This window comes from Trachypithecus francoisi, unplaced genomic scaffold, assembly GCF_009764315.1.
Source record: "Trachypithecus francoisi isolate TF-2019V2 unplaced genomic scaffold, Tfra_2.0 Lachesis_group10, whole genome shotgun sequence".
Taxonomy (NCBI): domain Eukaryota; kingdom Metazoa; phylum Chordata; class Mammalia; order Primates; family Cercopithecidae; genus Trachypithecus; species Trachypithecus francoisi.
The window spans coordinates 85,590,087-85,609,897 of record NW_022681455.1 but is presented as its reverse complement, the minus strand read 5'-3'; the positions used below and the strand labels follow the sequence as shown (position 1 = coordinate 85,609,897).

The 19,811-nt window shown below is 58.4% G+C and overlaps 2 protein-coding genes across 2 annotated transcripts in view; one reads left to right on the top strand and one right to left on the bottom strand.

The window, feature by feature from the left end:
- Window positions 1-6,372: 6,372 nt before the first annotated feature.
- The window catches only part of FAM83G (family with sequence similarity 83 member G), an 18,320-nt gene continuing 4,881 nt past the window's right edge, over window positions 6,373-19,811 (top strand). The window contains exons 1-3 of the mRNA XM_033218280.1: window positions 6,373-6,622; window positions 14,625-14,749; window positions 15,450-16,716. Coding sequence (XP_033074171.1) covers window positions 6,470-6,622; window positions 14,625-14,749; window positions 15,450-16,716 — 1,545 coding nt within the window. The 5' untranslated portion in view covers window positions 6,373-6,469. The remainder of the gene's footprint in view (window positions 6,623-14,624; window positions 14,750-15,449; window positions 16,717-19,811) is intronic.
- SLC5A10 (solute carrier family 5 member 10) overlaps window positions 17,331-19,811 on the bottom strand; it is a 24,760-nt gene continuing 22,279 nt past the window's right edge. Inside the window, exon 9 of the mRNA XM_033218283.1 lies at window positions 17,331-17,446. Coding sequence (XP_033074174.1) covers window positions 17,417-17,446 — 30 coding nt within the window. The 3' untranslated portion in view covers window positions 17,331-17,416. The remainder of the gene's footprint in view (window positions 17,447-19,811) is intronic.

Below are 19,811 nucleotides of genomic sequence, written 5' to 3'. Positions count from 1 at the left end.
ATAGAATACAGACATTTATTTATATACTTTCTTTGGCTGCTTTTCTGTTACACCAGCGGATTTGGGTAGTTGTGGCAGAGAACATACGGCGCTCAAAGCCTCACATATCTACACTCTGGTTCTTTAGGAAGTTTGCTTATGCCTGGTCTAGGACTTATTTGTCCACTGCTGAGGCAGTACCCTTCTGAGGACCCCCCTGCAGGCCCTGTGTGTTAGGTGGGGTTTCTCTTCTGGCTGGGGACACATACACTACTCCTGGTCCTGCGTGAGCACCAGCGATTGTTCCAGCCGCCCCCTTCTGGTGGTTCTCTGCTCAGCTTCCCCTTTCAGGTGGTTCCCTTCTCAGCCTCAGTAGTTTCCTCACGTTCGGGTGCTGCTCGGCCATCAGCCAAAGACTCCGGGGCGACCCTCTGCAGGTCTCTGGAGTTCACTCTGTGCAACTCTCTCCCCTGCGGCACTCCGTCCTGCAAATCCTAGCTGCCACACTCAGAGTGAACCCTGTCTCCTCAACTCAGGGAGACCACAAGACTCCACGGGGGCGCCCCTCCCTGTGCCGCAGCCTGGAAGTAGTGGGGCAATCCTAGGGTTCAGCTGGTTTGTTCCTCTTCTCTCAGGGATCACTGTGCTGATTGAAGCCTGTTGTCCATGGCATCATAGATTTTATCCGGATTTTTTATTGCTAAGGCAGGAGGGTAAATTCCATCTCTGTCATTCCATTATGGCTGTAAGTGGAAGTTGAATCCAAGGTCATCATGGCCACCACCTCAACCTTTAGGACAGTCTGCTGCATTCCTGTGAGCAACCCTGACACGTCACTTACAGCCTTCCAGCTGGCCCGGAGGGAAGTGAGACGCTCCTGATCTGTTCACCCCAGAGGGAGCCGTGGGTCTGGTGAGATGGGACTTGGGTTGGTGGGAGGACAAGGAGGGTCCGTGCAGCTGCCGTTTGTGCATCCCATGCTGGGGCTTCACCTGCATGAATTCACTTTAATTTCCAACAACCTTGTGGGTGGGGATTGTTACTGTCCCCATGAGGAAACGAAGGTGCTTGCCCATGGCCGAGCAGCTTCCCAGGAGGAGCTGAGATTGGAACCAGCGGGTGCAGAGCCCGCACTGCCACTCTCTGGGAATCTGCCATCAGAGCTGGAGAATAACGAACCCCAAGATGAGAGACTCTCTCACCCCCTGCACTTCTCAGGTGGGAAAGTGAGGCCCAGATAGGCCTAGGGACTTGTCTGCAGTGTGCACAGTGTCTATGGCTGCTTCAGGGCTCCAGGCTCTGGGGCAGGCTTGGGGGTATCTGCCCTCCACCTGCCTGCAGCATAGTGAGGAGGGAGAATATGGCCACCTCTCTCCTCTCTCTTTGTAAGGCTTGTCAAGTGCAGGTTGGAAACTGTCCCCTCTTACCCGAGTCTTGGGACTCAGTCCTTGGGGAGACTCCATTGTTGTGCCTGAGAAGAAATACGCAAGTGATACACGCTCAACCCAGACAGGTCAGAGTGACGACACGGGAGACTGGGGCTGCACTGGAGTTGCGATTTGAACGACAGGTAGGAGTCGTCTAGGCAGATGCAAAATGGGCAGGTGGCAAGGAGAACAGCATGTAGGAGACACGGTGGCTTGAGGCAGGACGCGTCGGGGAGAGGGGTCAGGACGCATTGGGGAGAGGGGTCAGGACACGTTGGTCAGGGCCCCCTGAAGAGGTGCTGCTGCCGAAGCCAGGCCTGCGCACCCGTGGTTTCCCACCATGTTCGGAACCAGGCCAGCCCGTCTTGCCCTTCCCTCCTCCCCAGGCACCTGTGTGGAGACCTGTTCTCCCCACTCACCCTGCGAGGGCACTTCTGCTTCAAGAGTGATTCTGTGGTCACAGGAATGCTAGGAAACAGCTGTTGTGGGTGTCAGGAGCCATAGGCTGTTGTCGGCACCTGTGAGGCAGGAGCCCTGTGGGGAGGCAGGGAGAGTGCGGCCACCAGCACTTCCTCTCCCAGACCCGTGGGCGCAATGAGATGTGCTAGCTGCCCAGACAGGCTCTGCCGGGCACCGGGCAGGGAACAGGAGTTGGGGTCCCTCGGCAGGAACATCAGAGATGAAGGGCCTTGGACATCTTGTCCACCTTCTCCATTGGACAGATGAAGAAACTGAGACCCAGAATGCAGGTGTGGCTTGCCCAAAGCCCAGCCTAGAGGTCAGGCGCCGGTGCTGGGCCCACTCTGCCTGCTCCACCCTTGCTCAGGGGGGTCCGGCTGGGGCTGAGGGAGATTGAGGAGGTGCATACCTGTGCTCCCTGCCTCTGTGACCTAAAGCCCTGTCCCACCCGCCGTGCCTGCAGCCAGCGTTATGGGGCTTCAGGCCGTGTCTGCTGGGGGTCAGTGGCCACAGGTGGGGTACTCCTTTGTGTGAGATGCTGTCACCCCTCCACCCCAGCTCAAGCCGCTCCGGTCACTGTCCGGGTGATGGAGGTGCTCCTGGCAGGACATTGGGGATTCCCATGCAGCACCACCTGGGACCAGTGCCCTCCCCTCTCCCAGCCGCAGTTTCTGCATCTCTCACATGGAGGCAGATGTTCACCTGTCCCAAGGACACAGAGGGACATGGGGGATTTGAGATACAGGCAGAAGACAGGGTGGAGAGGGCCGGCGGATCCACTGGGCAGGGAGGGTACAGCATGGGAGGAGGTGCTCATAGGGCGGGGCGCTGGAGGGCTTGCGCATCTGGACACCCCTGGACAGACATGCAGGAGGCGTTTGGGCACCAGGGAGCCCCCAGGGAGAGGCCTGGGCTGGGGCAGGCGCAGGCTCGTTTTTGGCTCACTGGAGCCCAGTGCCCATCCCACATCCCTGCTGGTGTCCCAGCACGTGCAGCCTGCCTGCCTCTGCCCCCAAGGTGTGGCCGTCCTCCCACACCCTGCCATCTTGGGTCATCCTCCCACACCCTGGCAGGAGCCAGATGGTTGTCTTGGGCATTGGGCCTCCTGGGTTCTGCAGCTGCATCTTTGAGGCCTCAAGGCTGCCCAGCAGAGGCCTGTCCATCAGTAAGATGCACAGGGACCACTGGGCTCCCTCCTTCACCTGGGAGCTGGCCTGTGTGGCCTGCGCAGATTACAGACTGCTGGGCTGGGAGCTGCCCATCGGCTCTGACAATGGGGCCTGTGGTGCAGGACACGCACGTGCCCGCCCGCCATGCCTGCCCCTATGCCAGCTGCTCACATGGACATGGCTGGTTCCTGCCTCAGGAGCGGAACAAGCTCAGTGCTGGGACCCAGGCCACCCGCCTCCTACCCGGTATGGCCCCTGACATACAGCAGGCAGAGCTGGTCTTTGGAGTCAGCCTCCCCTCTCATTTCCACAGCCCTTGCCCTGCCCAGGACCTCTGAGAGGACGTGCGGGCTTGGGGCCGCGGGAAGCATCTGGTACTTTTCTTGACTTGGGCCAGCTCTGCCAATGTGTGAACTGGATGGAACCACAGGGGCAAGCCAGGCCCGTATCCCCATTTGACAGATGGGGAAACCAAGGGCCCAGGAGGGGCTGCGGTCCCAAGTGCCCTGATTCCTGCAGTCGTTCCCAGACCAAGCCAATTGGTCTTGTTCTCAGTTGATAACAGCTTTCTAAGACCTTCCTTAAACCAGGCCCCATCCTGGGCCCAGACAAGGGCTCTGCTCTTGCTGAGCTCACGGTGTCATGAGTGAGCTGGGCCTCCCAACAGAGTTACGCAAGGTAGCGAATGCCTCTGTGCCTCAGTTTCTTTATCTGCAAGATGGGAAAAAGAACCACTGCCTCGCGGTGTGCTTGTGAGGACTGAACAAGGTAACAGTTATAAAGGCTCCTTATAAACCATCAAGCAGCCCAAGGGCCCAGGACTGATACCCAGTCTCTTGTGCAGAAGGTGCTCTGGGTGGGGCAGGGCCCTGGGTTCTAGCCTCAGTCATGGACTGTGATCCCAGCTTTCCTGTGTATAAAATGGGAAAGGGCATGACAGGACTCAAGAGCCCCCAAGAAACCTTTGTGACTCCATGGACAGGCCAGGCTATTGGGGGTTGCCTGTGGAGCACCAGGCACCCCCTCCCCATCCCCAGCATAAGCTGGCATCTGTTACAAACCCATCTCTGACCACGCCAGGCACTGAGCCCAATGCCTGGGGAGAGCCAGCAATGTGGGGGGATCCATTTTGGGGTGCAGGCCCCAACATAATCCAACCTGACAGCAGAAGGTCCCCTGGATCAAGCACCCTGCTGGCTGAGAGCAACGTGGGGAATGGCGCACATGGCGCGGGTCCTGCTGGGGCACGTCCCCCAACCCAAGCCCAGGGCAAGTCCCCATCTGCCATGGTAGGCAAGCCCTGGAGCTCTCCAGGGAGAAGCATGCCTGCTGCGCCCTCATTAGGCTCTTTTCCAGGGTGGCACGTGAGGCTGTTTGCCTGCTCAGAAGTGGCTTAACCAAGGAGATTCCAGGGCTGCAGTGGCTTTGGGTCTGGGAGATCCCAGGCAGAGAGGACCCTGCTACCATCACACACCCCTGCCCAGTGTCTCATCACCCTTGACTGGTGGCTCAATCCAGGGTCATGGTGACCAGCCCGCATCGTGTCTCCTCTGCCCTCTCACCCACCCCCTCTCCAAGCAGTCTCTGGCCTTCCTTGAACATCTCCTGGGTCAGGGAGTGAGCTCCCTCTCAAGATCCCTGTCTAACCTTGGGCAGCCCTAGGGGCAGCAAGTTCTTCCCATCTGGTGCCAACATCTGCCTCCCCTGCCAGTCGTAGACCCTGCATCAACCAGCTACTCCCTCTGCCTCAAAACAGCCCTTCAGAAACGGAGAGATAGGGAGCAGCAGTCGTCTCCGCAGAGGACAGAGAGAACCCTAGGCCTTGGAGTTGTGCGAGTCTCAGCTGGTTGCACACCTCCGCTTCTGCTCTGGGGGGACCACTGTCTCCCAGGCCCTCCGAGACTAAATATCCAAGGCAAAGGGCTGGAGATCAACCCTGACCTGACTCGGAGGTGGGTCCAGGCCCTGGCCCAACTTGCTGTGTGACATCCAACAAACCTTACGACCTCATTGAGCCTCAGTTTACCCGGCTGCATGCTGGGCTGTCACCACCATGGTGCCTGTGAGAGGCTGCAGGAGTCAGACTGACAAGACCCCCTGTAAACGGTAACGTGCGGGGTGACTATGGGAGAAAGGCAGCAAACAGGCTTCACCAAGCGCCCCCCCACTGCCTCCAGTCGGGCTCTTTGCAGGTGCTGCGGTATTCAGATGTGCTCAGTTCTCCTGAGAGATGGAGCCTGATGTAGTGATGAGAAAACTGGGTCCAGAGAAGGACCCAGAAAACTGTCTTGCTCAGGGTCACACGGTGAGTCTGAGGCAGGGCAGGTATGGAGCCCTCCCCTCTGCTGGAGTTTGGGCTTTGGTGCCAGATGAACGATGGGTGTCAGCAGGGGCCTGAGGCCCAGGAGGAGCCCAGATGGGCCTGCAGGGGCCAGCCTGGTGAGCTCACTGTGGGGCGTGCACACACATCCCCAGCAGGCTCCAGACCGCCTCCATCACCCTGAATCTCCGCATCCCAGCAAGGCTGACTTCTGCTCCCTGGCAAACCTGGGTAATCTGTAGCCTGACTCTGTCCCCAGCTTGCTGTGTGATCCAGGGCAGGTCCCTTGCCTCCTCTCCAGGGGGTCCTCAGATCTAGGACAGGGATGGTGGTGCCAGCCTCGGAGGGTGGCAGGGGTGGGGCCGCCCAAAAGCGGGACATATGTCTGCATCAGCAGTGTGAGCAGCTGTGGCCAGGCACAGGCCCTGGCCTCACTCCCTCTTCTTGCTGCCCAGGGACAGGGAGGGGACTAGGTGTGAGAGAGGCCTGACAGTCACTGAGCCCCACTGCGGCCGGGCCCATATCACCTCATCCTGTCCTTCTGCATGCTCCACCTCACACCTTCACCCACCCAGGCTCCCTGCCCTGTTGGTGGTGCTTGGCTGGGCTGGGGGTAGGTAGGTATACCCTGACCACTGAGGCCCCACCCTGAGCCAGGTCCAGCAGGTCATCTGCTGTGGGGACAGATATTGTCAGCTGACAGGAAGAGCACCTGGGTTTAGGCACTGGCCAAGGTCCACACCAGCCCAGGAATGCAGGGGAGGCCCCAGGGAGCCGCCACGCCAGCTGCTGCCCTTCCGGTCATTGACACATCAGGTTCATCTCAGCATCCCCAGGTATTACAAGGAGGGCAGAGTGTAGCCGGCCCTGGCCTGGGAAGGCACCAACACAGGGCCCCTGGGCTGAGCCCAGAACTGGGACTGCAACTAGAACTTCAGGGCAAGAGAGGCCCCTGGGCCTGGGCCTGAGGCTCCAGTAGTGGGGCCAGAGTGGGCACCCGTGAGAGGCTGGTGGCACGGCAGGGCTGTGCGTTCTGTCAGGGCACCCTATCCCCACTGCTGCACTGTCTGACAGGCCCCAGTCTCTCTTCTTGCTCCCAGGTGATAGCTGTGGTCATGGACATGTTCACCGACGTGGACATCTTCAAGGACCTGCTAGACGCTGGCTTCAAGAGGAAAGTGGCTGTGTACATCATTGTGGATGAGAGTAACGTCAAGTACTTCCTGCACATGTGTGAGCGGGCCCGAATGCACCTGGGACACCTCAAGGTAAGCAGGCTCCTCACTTGCCTGGGTGGCTGGAGGACAGGGGTCATTCAGTCTGTCAACAAACACTTGAAGTACCTTCCTGCCCAGGACGGAGTCCTATGCCAAGCACTGAGAGTCCAGTAATTCTAGAGCCTCCTGCCAAGCAGTCACCTAGCCTCTGCTTGAATTCCCTGAGGGACAGGATACTCACTACCTCCAATGTGGCAGAGATAAGATATGCCTTGATTAGGTGCTTGCTGACCAGGTGCTGGAGCTCATGCCAAGTGCTGCATCATGTTATTTCAGAGCAGCCCATGCCACATCGGTTATCTGTTTGCTTGCATACCTCTGGTGATAGTGTGCTCACTCCCTCCTCAGGTAGCTCGTGGCCCTTCTAGAGAGCTTCAACTCCCAGAAAGAGCTTCAACTCCCAAGTCCTTTCTTGGGTTGAGCCAAAATCTGTCTCCTTAGAATGTCCATTTACTTGTTTTAGGATCTGACTCAGACGGAGGAAGCTCCCTGAGGCTGAAGTCAGGGAAAGCTTCCTCGATGGCCGCACAGTTGAAGTGAATTTGAGGCACAAGAGCAGAGGAGAAAGAACCTTTGGGGTGGAGGAAACCACGGAACAGAAGTGGATCAGAGAAGGCTGCCGATGGGGTCAGGGTGGGCTGTGGTTCAGCACTGCTTTGCTGTGTGTCCTTGGGCATGTCACCTCCCTTCTCTGGGCTACAGGATCTTATTGGTCCAACGTTCTTCTGCCCAGACACCCTGGCGTTTGGTGTCTGGAGCGCTCCTTCTGCCAGCCATCGCTTGGCACCTGCTGTGTGCAGAGCACTTCCCTGAGAGCAGATCAGCGTGCGTGATGATGGTGAATACTTCTTTTGCATTGACGGTGCGCCAGGCCCTGTCACAGGCACTTTGCATTGGTTAATTTAATCCTCACAACATCCTAGTGGGATAGGGAGTTGTTCCCATTTTGCAGATGAGGGAATAGAGCCACATACCCTGTGTCACCGCTAGTAAGTTAAAGATAGTGAGGTAGGGGCCAGCACCAGACCCTTGGGCTCAGCACTAGCATCTGACAGGTCAGAATTCTGCAGGTTTCAGGCTTGTGGTCCTAGGAGAAGGGGCACCACCAGTCTGGTTAACAAGGGGCCGGGCTCCACGACTATAATTTGTCAGCACTTGTCAAGCACGCCCACCCCCTCCCTCCAACCCCAACGCCTCCGGCTGAGTCCTTTCAAGTGGTTGTGAGCACTCTGTGGTGAGTCTCTAGCTCTTGGGACATTTTTAATGTGGTCTCCCTGGTGGATTGGCCCCAAGCCCCACGCCCACCTCACTCCCTGCCACGTAATTAGCGCAGGGAATCGATTCTGGTGGCAGACAGTTCATGCCCGAGAGAGCCACAGTGTGGAAAGGCCACTTTGGAAACCTGACTGCAGAAGGCCTGGCCCTGCTCGATGCCCAGGAAGGGACCCCAATGGGGCCCCACCAGCACCGTGCCCCTGCCCCAGGCCCAGCAAGTGCTTTGCTCTTCCCCCAGTGTGCAGACGCAGGCAGCGAGCAAGCCTATCTGTTTGGAGCAGGGACCCTAACCTGGGACCAGCTGCTCCAGAGACCTCGCCTTCCACCCAGTGCCCCCAGGCCCCTTCTCAGCAGAGAAGCCCTGGCTGCTCCTCTGCTTGCAGAATTCTGAGTTTCCAGGAAGTCGGAGGCAATGGGGCAGGTGGGGGGCCTGGAGTGCCTGGGACTGAAGGGGCCTTGAGGTCATTCAGATGAGGCTCCCACAACACAGATGGGGAAACTGAGGTCTGAGGGAGGCCATGCCTTGCCCAAAGCCATTCCCAACAATTTAGGGGTGGCGCCTAAAAGCCAGTAGTGAAAGATCAGCTCTGATAAGGAGGATGCAGATCCCTGGTACTCAAGCAGCAAATAATAAACAATAACTACAAATAATAATGCAGAGCATCAAAGGATGAACTTGATCCCTCGTATTAATTTCTCTTATCCTTTTTATTGGCTGAGCCAATCTTCTAGGACTCCCACCCCACTCATTCACACCAACTGCTCAACTATCAATAAACCTAGGAATGGCCGTCCCGCTATGGGCAGGGGAAGTAATCACTGGCTTCCATTATAAAATCAAAGCCAACTGTCAGCACAGCCTGCCCTGGTGCTGCCTGCACGGCTCATTGGCCATTGACCTGCCGTGGGACCTGGGCATGTGGTTCTACCTCTTGGGCCTCGAGTGCCCCATGGCCATAGTGATACCTCACGGGGTTGTGTGAGGGTGAAATGAAAGGAGATGGTGGTTGTAAAGTGCTCTGTGTGCTGAGGAAAGTTATACAGCTGCTGGCAAGAACCATACATTCTAAACCCCAAGCCCTGGACTGGGGCAGGGGCTTGGGTATGAGGCCTGCCCTGTCCCACCCCCAGCCCTTCCACTGGCTGTGACCAGCCAGGCAGGGGAGGGCAGCTGGCACTGCAGGTCCGTGGCCCAGCCTGCCCTGCTCGGCCGTCTCGCTTCCCCAGGGTCTGTAGGGTGACGTATCTAGGAGCTAGACACCTCCATGTGAAAGTGTGCCCTGGCTTCCTCATTCTTGCCTCTGAGCTTGTCCTTCCACAGCCCTGGGCGGGTGGCCAGAGGCCCTGAGAGCCCAGCCCCAGCCAAGTGTCACCCTGTCGGAGGGCCTACCTTCCCCACCTACCTCCCTCGCCTTGGGCTAGCTGGGCCCAGACCTGTCCCAGGAGCACTTCCGTTGCTGATAATCCCTGGGCCTGCCTTCAGCTGCCGCCACCCCTGCCCAGCTCTGCACCAACCTGCCCCAGCTCCTTCGGGCACAGGGTACAGGTTTTCTGGTAAGGTCATCCTTATGACCTTGGGGTGTCAGGTGCCAGTTTGGGGGTGATAGCAGGAGCCAGTCCTGAGCCCCAGCTGTGCCACTTGCATGGTAACCTTGGGCAGAGTCACTGAATCTTTCTAGGCCTCCATTGTCTTGTCTGCAAAATGGGGATATGGTCATGTATTTGTCGGGGCTGCTGTGAAGAGTGAAGGAGGCCATTTGTGTGGTGGGCCTTCAGTCATGAGCTGCCTTCCCATCCTGTCTTTGGCTGGGGACAGGCACAGCCCCACCGTGAGACGCAGCTCTGGTCTGAGTGCTAAGCGACTTTCTTTCTCTCTGCGCCAGGGTCTGGCCATGGTTCACCCTGACTCAGCTCCTTCTTCCTGAGCTTGGAGCCCACACCAACACACTCTCGAAACTCTGTCCTGTTGCTTGGGCCGAGCCCACTCCTGGTCCCCAGGTGAGGCGGCAGCAGCATGCACCAGTGTCTCCCCAAGTGTGGAGCTCCCAGCCATTCCTGAGCACCTCAGCCAGTCGCCCTGGCCGGCCCCTGATGGCCTTCCAGGTGGGAGTACGGAAATGATTACCCCAAATGACAAATGGGGAGCAGGCCTTGGGAAGAGGACCAGACCTTTCACTGCCATCCCCTAGGGTCACAAGATCAGGCCGCATGACTTGGCTGCTTTTGGGGGTGATACTGGGTGTGGGGGGATGCTCCCGGGCTAACAGGAGACAGGCTGGGCCTGAGGCTCCCAGCTTAGGACAGACAAGAGCCGTGAGATGCCTGGGCCATCTGAAAAGCTAGTTGGCTTCGTACAGCCAAACTGGAAAAAGCAGCCCCTGGGCAAAGGCCAGACCTGTTTCCCGTTTCTGATGAACAAAGATACATCAGCCATGGGAAGGCACGCGGTGAGGACGTGAGGATCACTGCCGCTTAGGCCTCACGCTGGACACGCCCGACGCAGCCCTTATGCTGCCCAGGTTCCCCCGGTCCCCGGGGATGCCTGGGTCTTGCTGTCTCTACTTGGGCCTGGGTCTGTGATGGATTCACGGTATAAGGCAGGGGTTCTCAAACGGGGGTATTCACTCTGCCGAGGGACATTTGGCATTTTTAACTGTCATACCTAAGGGGTACTACCAGCATTGAGTGGCCAAGGATGTTGTTAAACATCCTACACTGCTGGGGACAGGTCCCACACAAAAGGGGACGTGTATCAGTTGCACAGAGGCTGAGCAGCCCTGGCGTAGGGGAGAGAGGAGCCCCTCAGACCAGGGCCTTGGAGCTAGGCTGGCCCTGCCCCTTCATGCTGTCACATACTTTGGGCCAAATGTGGTTCACAAAGGGCCCACCACCCCAACTTCACAACAGCCTGGAGAAGGCCAGGGTGAGTGTTGACCGCCCTTCCCCACCCTCCACAGAGATCGAGACAGGCCCTGTAGAGGAGAGGGGAGGCTGCTGGGGGCCAGCACCTCAGGCAGCCAGGCTCCCGCTGCCATGTTCGGCTCTGTTCCTTGCATTCCTCACACTAGGTCTGGCCTGGCCTCAATGTTCCCAGCTCAGACCTGGTCAGGATGCATCTCTGGGCCTCCCCACTCCTCTGCTGGGCCAGGAGATGCCGACAGGGCCCTGAGGAGGTGGGTGATGAAGAAACCCTGTCCTCAGTCCCGGCCCAGCCCAGGGCTACTGGGAGACAGTGGGCAGGTCACTTCCCCTCCCTGAGCCCACCAACCACCCACCCCATATGGCTGACAGTCTTGGCCTCCCTGGGGAGTCCGTGCCTTCCTGAATGTTTTGTGGTCCTCTGTGTTGGTCCCCCACAGCCCACTGTGCCACTTCCAGTTCATGGGGCACCCACTGGGAGCCAGACACTTTCCCTGGGTGGGCCCCACCTATACTGTGGCTCTATTCAGTCCTCACAGCAGACTTGCAGCACAAGGATGAGTAGTCCCTTTCATAGATGAGAAAACTGAGGCGTGGAAAGAATGGCCTTGGTTAGCGTCCATTTGGTGCTAGGACTGGAGCCTGTTTGACTGGAGCTCAGGAATGCCTAGACCCTAGACCCACTCTGCTCCAGGGACACCTGGGCTCAGCCCCCTCTGCGTCCCACCGGCGGGTTTGGTACAGTTGGATCACGTGTCCTTTAAGCACATGTGGCCTAGAGGCCTGCGGGGATTAGGGGCAGGGTGCTGTAGTTTGCCCCAGCCCTGGAGTCCCCACCTTGCCACCCTCTGAGAGCAGATGAAGCACCGCCCGGCCATCCTCTCCTGCCGTGACTCGCCCTTGACGTCCTCTCTTATGTATGAGGAAACTGAGGTCCCAGAGGGTCCAAAGACTTGCCCAGGGCACCCCTCTTGGGTCAGCCCCAGCGTCCCTCCACTCATTTGCTGTTCTCTGCCGGGGGTGTCCCAGGAGCTCAGAGACAATGTGGCTTTGTGGGATCCTCCACCTCTGCACACGCGAGCCCAGAGTCTTGAGACGTTACCTCATCCAGGCCAGGCCCGGTGGGGTGGGGCCCATCCAGGCACAAGCTGGGGAGCAGTCACGAGGCAGGAGGTGGGGGGCTCTGCTGCAGGCCCCCACCTGTTGCTGAGCCCCAGATAGAACGGGCCTAAGAGTTGGAGACCCGCCCTGCTGTGTGCTAAGGGAGACTAAGGCCCAGCAACGGCCCGGGACTTGCTTCGAGTCACACAGCGAGTCAGCAGCCCAGCCAAGGTCTGTGCCTCACATGGAGGCTGAGTCACTCTGAGATGGAAGTGGTGACTCTCCGAGCCCTCATCAGGACAAGGTTTGGAATGGGTGGGGACACTGTCCAGAGGGGTCCTGATGCTGGTGGCCGATTTTCCAGGCTAAGGAGGGGCCTGTGGCTGGGCCAGGAGCCTGCAGGAGGCGATGGAGCTGGGTTTGGTTGGGCTCAGTGACAGGGAAGGCCTTGTACCACCTCCAGGATCTTTGTCTGACCTCTCAACCCTGAGCGTGCTCCGTGTTGGGTACAAAGTCACGAGTGCTAATTGTCCTGGGCTGTGGCCAGCTTCCTGCTGAGCTGGCTGTGTGCAGACCTGCAGCCTGCGGGGCGGGGTGGGGGCCGGCGAGGGCGGCCCAGAGCAGAGCTTATCTGCCTTCTACACTGGGCCCTATGACAAGGTGATCGTTTATCCCACGGGTGGGCATCAGACAGGGACTCAACCACGGCCCACACCTGCCCGCCTCTGTGGTTGCTGGCCTGGGGCCACCCCAGCCCCAGGGGTCTGGGACACAGAAAGGACTGGTAGGGCAGGAGGCTGGATGGCATGGCGGGTGGCTCTGCTCTCTCAGGCTCCCCTCCTCTCCCATAGCATTCACTTCACACACCCACTCCCTGATGCCAGAACTGCTCCTGAGATGCACACCCAACACCATCGCTTTTGCTCTAAATCCTCCCATGGCTCCCTGTTGGCCCCAGGGCCAAGCTCAGGCCCTTAAGAAGGTGCAGGGTCTTTTACCAGAAGCCCGCCCCTGCTCGCTCTGCAGGCTCCGTCACCCACCCCTCCTTCCCTGAGGTGCTCTGGTATAAAGGGCCTCTCATGCCTGGCTTTTGAGTCCCTTCCCTGGAATGCTTCCCCACCTCCCCCTGTGACCCATGTCATCCTTTCCTGGGAGCCTCCCGGCCAGCCCTTCACACTTCGGGCTACTCCTCTGCAATCCTGGGCATTCAGCTCGTTTTCGTTTACCCCCCTGCCTCCCCTTCACCTCCCAGGGGGATCCTCATCACAGGCATCTCTGTCTGCAGCTGGGGGCCTCGGCAGGGGCTGATGACTGTGTGAATGAGTGGGGTGAATAAGCTGGGGCCAGTGAGTGGGTGAGGGGACAGACCAGTAAGTCACAGCTCAGCCTGACAAAGAACATGTCATAGCCGAGAGCCAGCAGCCGGCACAGAGCCCCTCGGGAGGGAGTGAGCCTCCCATCACAGGAGGCATGCAGGCAGACCAGTCAGGAATCCCTGGAGTTGGTGTTAAAACTAGATTCCCCGCCTGACCGCAGGTCTCCTGAGTCAGACCCTCAGGGCACCCAGGAGCATTTCTTACAAACTGCCCTGGACACGGGCCAGATGAGCCCCAGATCCCCTTTACACCTGAGATTCTACTCAGGGATGCCCTTGGCCATCCTCGACACCTGGGTTTCAGCCAGGCTCGCCCTGCCCTTCCTGGGGTCTGCCGTGGCCAGCACCAGCCTTTACCATGTGCTCCTCCCTCACAGCAGGCCCTGCTACCAGGGGAAGGGAAGTCAGCACCTGGAACTTGCAACACACAGGCCCTTGGCAGCTCCAGAGACTCCACACTGGGACAGAGGGCCCTTGTGTGGCCAGGGTCCAGGAAAAGGCTGGTGACAGCCTGGCCTTGGAGCTGAGGCCGTTGAGGGACCCGCTGTGCTCCTAATGCCCAAGGAGCCCTCTTCTTCTTGGGTCACATCTCCCTTTGCCACAGTCTCTTGAGGGCCTTCCTGGTCTGCTCCTGGGCCAAACAGTGTAAGCCGGCACTGAATTGAATCTCTGACCATTTACAGGACCTGGCCTGGGTGCTGGGTGGTGTCCTGGCCATGGGGAAGGAGAAAGGTTTGCTGTGAGTCCTGCCTTCAGAGCAGAGCCCAGCAGAGACTGGGGTGTTGAGAAGCACAGGGGAGCGGCCTGGTAGGGCCACGCACCCTGGAGGGCCACAGACTTATTGGAGTGTAAGGCCCAGATTCTGAAGGGCAGGCCCCCTTCCTGCCCTCCTCTGGCTGCATCACCCCCTAGCCATGCACAAGACACTTCTAAAACATGTGCACATCACCCTCCCGCTCAGGACTCCACCACAGCATCCACCACCCATGGCAGCATTTCCCAAACTGGCTGGCTGTGCAAGCTTTTTCCTGCCTGATGCTGCTCTTCAGACACCTTTGGGGCCAAAGCTCAGACCATCTAATCCCACCCGCTTTGTACCAGTGCCTGCCCCTTCTGCAGCTTCACGGCTCAGCAGCTCCCTCCTTACCCCGGGCCCTGCAGTCCCAGACACACCAGCTCCTTTCTCTAGGCCTTGTAGCCTCTTCCTTCCCCCTCCTGACTACCCCAAAGTCCCCTTTGAGCCCTGGGCAGCTGCCGTCCTCCCCTCGCCCTGTGTGGTCAGGGCTGCAGTCATGTAATTCTGTCTCTTGGTTCCCAACACAGAATCTCAGAGTGCGGAGCACCGGGGGAACCGAGTTCTTCACGCGGTCGGCAACCAAGTTCAAGGGTGCTCTGGCCCAGAAGTTCATGTTTGTGGATGGAGACCGGGCTGTGTGCGGCTCCTACAGGTGACTCTCCAGCTTTCAGGGAAGTTGTGGGAGAGGTACCTCTGGTTCCCAACCAGCTTCTGTCCTTAATGCTAACTTACGATACCCTGGTTATTCCAGTTCATTGATCCCAAGGCTGCTGTGTGTGCAGGGCTGGAGCATACCTGCCTGTCTGTCTCTGGAGTCAGGCAGAGAAGGGCTTTGTCTGAGGACACTGCTGTTCCAGCTTGGAGATGTCACCGGCCTGGAGGTGGGGTGTGGCTAGGATGTGCTTCTGCAGCGTATGGGGGTCACTCTGAGAGCTGTCCTCAGGGATGGGACCAGCTGTGTGGGCACCACCACATGTGGCATGGGGTGGGCACTGCCCATGGTTACATGGGGGTTGGTGGCAGCATAGACACATGGCAGCAGTGGCCACCACGTGCGGCACCCCCCATGGTGTCCAAGGCCTTCCTGAGCTGCTTAGTGAATCCTGTACCAGCCTGAGAGGAGCACAGTGCTGTGCCATTTGCAGAGGTGGGAACAGGCTTGGTGCCACCAACTTGCTTGACATCCCAGACTCAGTCTGACCCCACAGCATGCACCTGTTCTCTGCCCCCATTCACTTCTCGATCCCAGGGCCCTGTGGCCACAGTCTGAGACTCAGCAGCTGCGGGTGCACAGGGGCTGCTGGGGGAAGCAGGGTCATGTGCCTGACCAGCACCCCCTCCCTCTGTTGCAGCTTCACGTGGTCGGCCGCGCGGACAGACCGGAATGTGATCTCCGTGCTGTCTGGCCAGGTGGTGGAGATGTTTGACCGGCAGTTCCAGGAGCTGTACCTCATGTCACACAGTGTGAGCCTCAAGGGCATCCCTATGGAGAAGGAGCCGGAGCCAGAGCCTATCGTGCTGCCCTCTGTGGTCCCCCTGGTGCCCGTAGGCTCTGTGGCCAAGAAGCTCGTCAACCCCAAGTACGCACTGGTCAAGGCCAAGAGTGTTGATGAGATTGCCAAGATCTCCTCTGAGAATCAGGAGGCCAAGAAGCCCCTGGGGCTGAAGGGCCCAGCGCTGGCCGAGCATCCAGGGGACATCCCCGAGCTGCTGCCACCCATCCACCCAGGACTGCTCCACCTGGAGAGGGCCAACATGTTTGAGTACCTGCCCACGTGGGTGGAGCCAGACCCGGAGCCTGGCAGCGACATCCTGGGCTACATCAATATCATCGACCCCAACATCTGGAACCCCCAGCCCAGCCAGATGAACCGCATCAAGATCCGTGACACCTCCCAGGCCAGCGCCCAGCACCAGCTGTGGAAGCAGAGCCAGGACAGCAGGCCCCATCCAGAACCTTGCCCTCCCCTAGAGCCCAGTGTCCCCCAGGACGGTGTCCCAGCTGAGAATGGCCTCCCCCAGGGGGACCCTGAGTCACTGCCCCCTGTGCCCAAGCCCCGGACAGTCCTTGTGGCAGATGTACTAGCCCAGGACAGCAGTGGTACTGGCTGGGCCCTGGAGCTCCCCAAAGAGGAGGCTCCCCAGAATGGGACAGACCATAGGCTACCCAGGATGGCAGGCCCAGGCCACACCCCACTCCAGGGGCAGCTATCTGTGACCCAGGATGACCCTGACAGACTCGGGGTGGGGCTCCCCAATGGGCTGGATGGGGCGGAAGAAGAAGATGATGACGACTACATAATGCTCAGTGACCAGGACAGCCACTCAGGCAGCTCCGGCCGTGGGCCTGGCCCCCGACGGCCCTCAGTGGCCTCCTCTGTGTCAGAGGAGTACTATGAGGTGAGAGAGCACTCAGTCCCTCTCCGGAGGCGCCACTCAGTGCAAGTGACCAACGGGCCAGCCCCACCACCACGCCGGCAGCTGAGTGCCCCCCATATAATCCGAGGGACCTTTGCTGGACTCCAGGGTGGCTCCCCGTGGGCCCAGAGTCGGGGGAGAGAAGAAGCAGATGTGTCGAGGAGGATGCAGGCCCAGCGCTCCCCAGACAAGGAGGCACAGGTGAGTCAGGGTCCCTGCACATCAGGGATCATGAGTCCCTCCCTGCCAGCCATCCGAGAGCCCGAGCTGCTGTCTTCTGGGCTACCGTGTGCCTGAGTCTGATGACTTCAATTCCCTTGTTACAGATGGGGAAACTGATGAATAGGCAGGGGTGGGAACCATCCAGGGCTGTATGGAAGGCCATCGTTAATGCTGGAGACTCTTGGTCCCAGAGTCCTGAAAAGGCAACCTAAGGAAATGCACGTTTCCCCACCCATAGGTCTCCAATGCCTGTAGTTAGAGGATCTTGATGGCACCTTCCAGGTGGGTGACACAGTCCCTAGTTTGCAGATGAGGAAACGGCGGGGCACAGGGACATTCATTCACAGCCTTGAGGTCACGCAGCAGTAAGTGATACCTGTCCAGACCTTGTACCAAGCCACATCCATGTTAATCCCTTTGATTGTGGCCCTGAAGACCACTCTTCCCCACTCCCCAGGTTGGGGAACAGTTCACATCTATCCTTTGCCTCTCCTCCTGGTGACCTTTGCAGGACAAGGTCCCAGAACCCTGGGTGCCCTGCAGCCTGGGCTCAGTGCCCGGAGCCCATCCTACCTGGGAACAGTGCGCGGCTAATCATGCCCGGCATGATGATCAGGCCCATGGGGAGCATCTTGAGGTAGCTGGCCAGGATGGAGCCCGCCTTGGCATGGTTCAGGTGTCAGGCTGACAGTGACCGCTGCACGATGACCTGGGGGTAGAGTGCGAGACGGAGTGAGTCCAAGCCTGAGGGACGCTTGTGTCAGGATTGGTCCTTGGTGGGCCTCAGGGAGTGGGCATGAGGCACGATGATGTCCCATTAGCCCCCAACCCGCCCAAAACAGCCACACTCAAAGCCCCAATACTGTCAGCAACCAACCAGGAGAGCTCACTTCAGCAGGCCAAGCAGCGAGAGCCAAGGTACACTCATTCCCAGGGACTCAGTCCCATGACCTGCCAATAGGGGAGGTGTGGATCCTGCCCAGCCCACCACCCCTGGCAATTGTCAGGGCTGGAGGAGACCCTGGGTGGGGTAGTATGGGGACACCACCCCTACCCTCATCTCCTGGACCCTCATGACAGCAGCTGGTACATTCATGATGCCAGGAGCAGACATTGGTGCCAACTGTGTTTGCATGGCTGGCAGAGTTCAGGCGCTTTAAGACCTGGGGTTTGGCAAGCTTGCAGTTCAGTAGAAGAGGGAGGCTAGAAGCTACCTGAGGTCATCGGCCCTTCTGGGCGCCTTCAGCAAATCCTAACCAGGCCTTTCCAGATTTGCAGAATGGGAGGAGGGAGCAGTAATGTGGAACCATAATGTCTGGGATCCCTCCCAGCACTGATATTATGATTCTATTTCAAAAGAGTTACTTTTTAAACAGCTTTATTGAGATATTCACAGACCATATAATTCACCCAGTCACAGTGTACACTCCCATGGTTTTTTTTTTTTTTTTTTTTTTTTTTTTTTTTTTGTTGAGACGGAGGAGTGCAGTGGCCGGATCTCAGCTCACTGCAAGCTCCGCCTCCCAGGTTTACGCCATTCTCCCACCTCAGCCTCCGGAGTAGCTGGGACTACAGGCGTCCGCCACCTCGTCTGGCTAGTTTTTTGTATTTTTAGTAGAGACGGGGTTTCACCGTGTTAGCCAGGATGGTCTCGATCTCCTGACCTCGTGATCCGCCCATCTCAGCCTCCCAAAGTGCTGGACTTACAGGCTTGAGCCACCGTGCCGGGCTACTCCCATGGTTTTTAGTATGTTCACAAAGCTGTACGACCTATGACTCTGAAACGTCTTTTGCAGTTCCACAGTTTAAGTCACCACCTGCAACTCAGCAGCAGGAAGCCTCTGTGATTTTAGCTTACTTTCCAAGCTTGCTAGTTTAACGGATAGCTCCCAGCATTTACCCCTAAGCTGTGGATGTCATGGAAACATTAATTACAGAGGCTAGGAGTGTCTGTGGGCTGCAGCCTCTGAATGCAGGGCAAGCTGCTGTCCTTCCTGCTTCTCTGCCAGTTTTCTGTGACTTGGGAGAAGTCCTTGCCTCAGATTGGGCCTCAGCTGTCCCATCTGGACAATGAGAGAGTTAGATGGTGGTTCTGTCTAGGTGCATGGGAGAGAAGCATTTCCCTAAGACCCTGCATGTCATTCTGCCATTGATGGGATATTTGCCTCTATATTTCCATCTGTGCTTATGGCAGCTGGCCCTGGGATAGGTGCTGTCACCCCAGGTGGAGAAGCTGAGGCTCAGAATTTCCATGAGCTGTGAGGCCTGCCAGTCCCCCTGAATAGGGCAGGGGCTTTCCCCACCCCTGACTGTCAGATAGCAAGGCTGGCCCCCTCACTCAGATGTCAGCAGGCCACTGCTCACCCCCACCTCCCAGCACTCGTGTCCAGTCCCAGCCAGACCCTCTTCCCTGAGGAAGCTCTCACTCCCTGAGTGGCCATTTCACCTTGGACTCCTCGTCTGCAAAATGAGGAGAGTTGTTGCAATGACTTAAGTGAGGCTGCTAGTGTAGCTGGCCAAGCCTGTCCCTGGCTCCTCAAGGGCCTCTGTTGAATATGAGCTCCCTTTCTCAGTGAGTAAGTTTTGGGGTGTGGCCATTGGAGTCAGCACGCTGCCCACGAAAGCTGTGGCTGCTGTTATGACTGAGGCGGCTGCTGCTGACTAAGGGAGGGCACCCGGCCTGGAGCTGCAGCATCAGCAGATGACAGAGCTGGCAGGACCCTGGGAGGCCTTCTGGTCTGTGCACCACCCTGTTTCACAGACAGGGACACCAAGGCCCAGGGAGGGGCAGGGGCAGAACCCAGATGGGAGCCCAGACCAGGGCTCTGTCCACTGGACCCTCTGCCTTTGTTACTGGTTTTGTTTCTGGTTAGAAAAATGCCACCCATTTGTCATGGATGAGCCAGAAGATAGTGAACGGCTCACGCCTGTATCGCAGCACTTTGGGAGGCCAAGGTGGGTGGATTACTTGAGGTCAGGAGTTCAAGACCAGCCTGGCCAACATGGTGAAACCCGTTTCTACTAAAAATACAAAAATTGGCTGGGCACAGTGGCTCATGCCTGTAATACCAGCA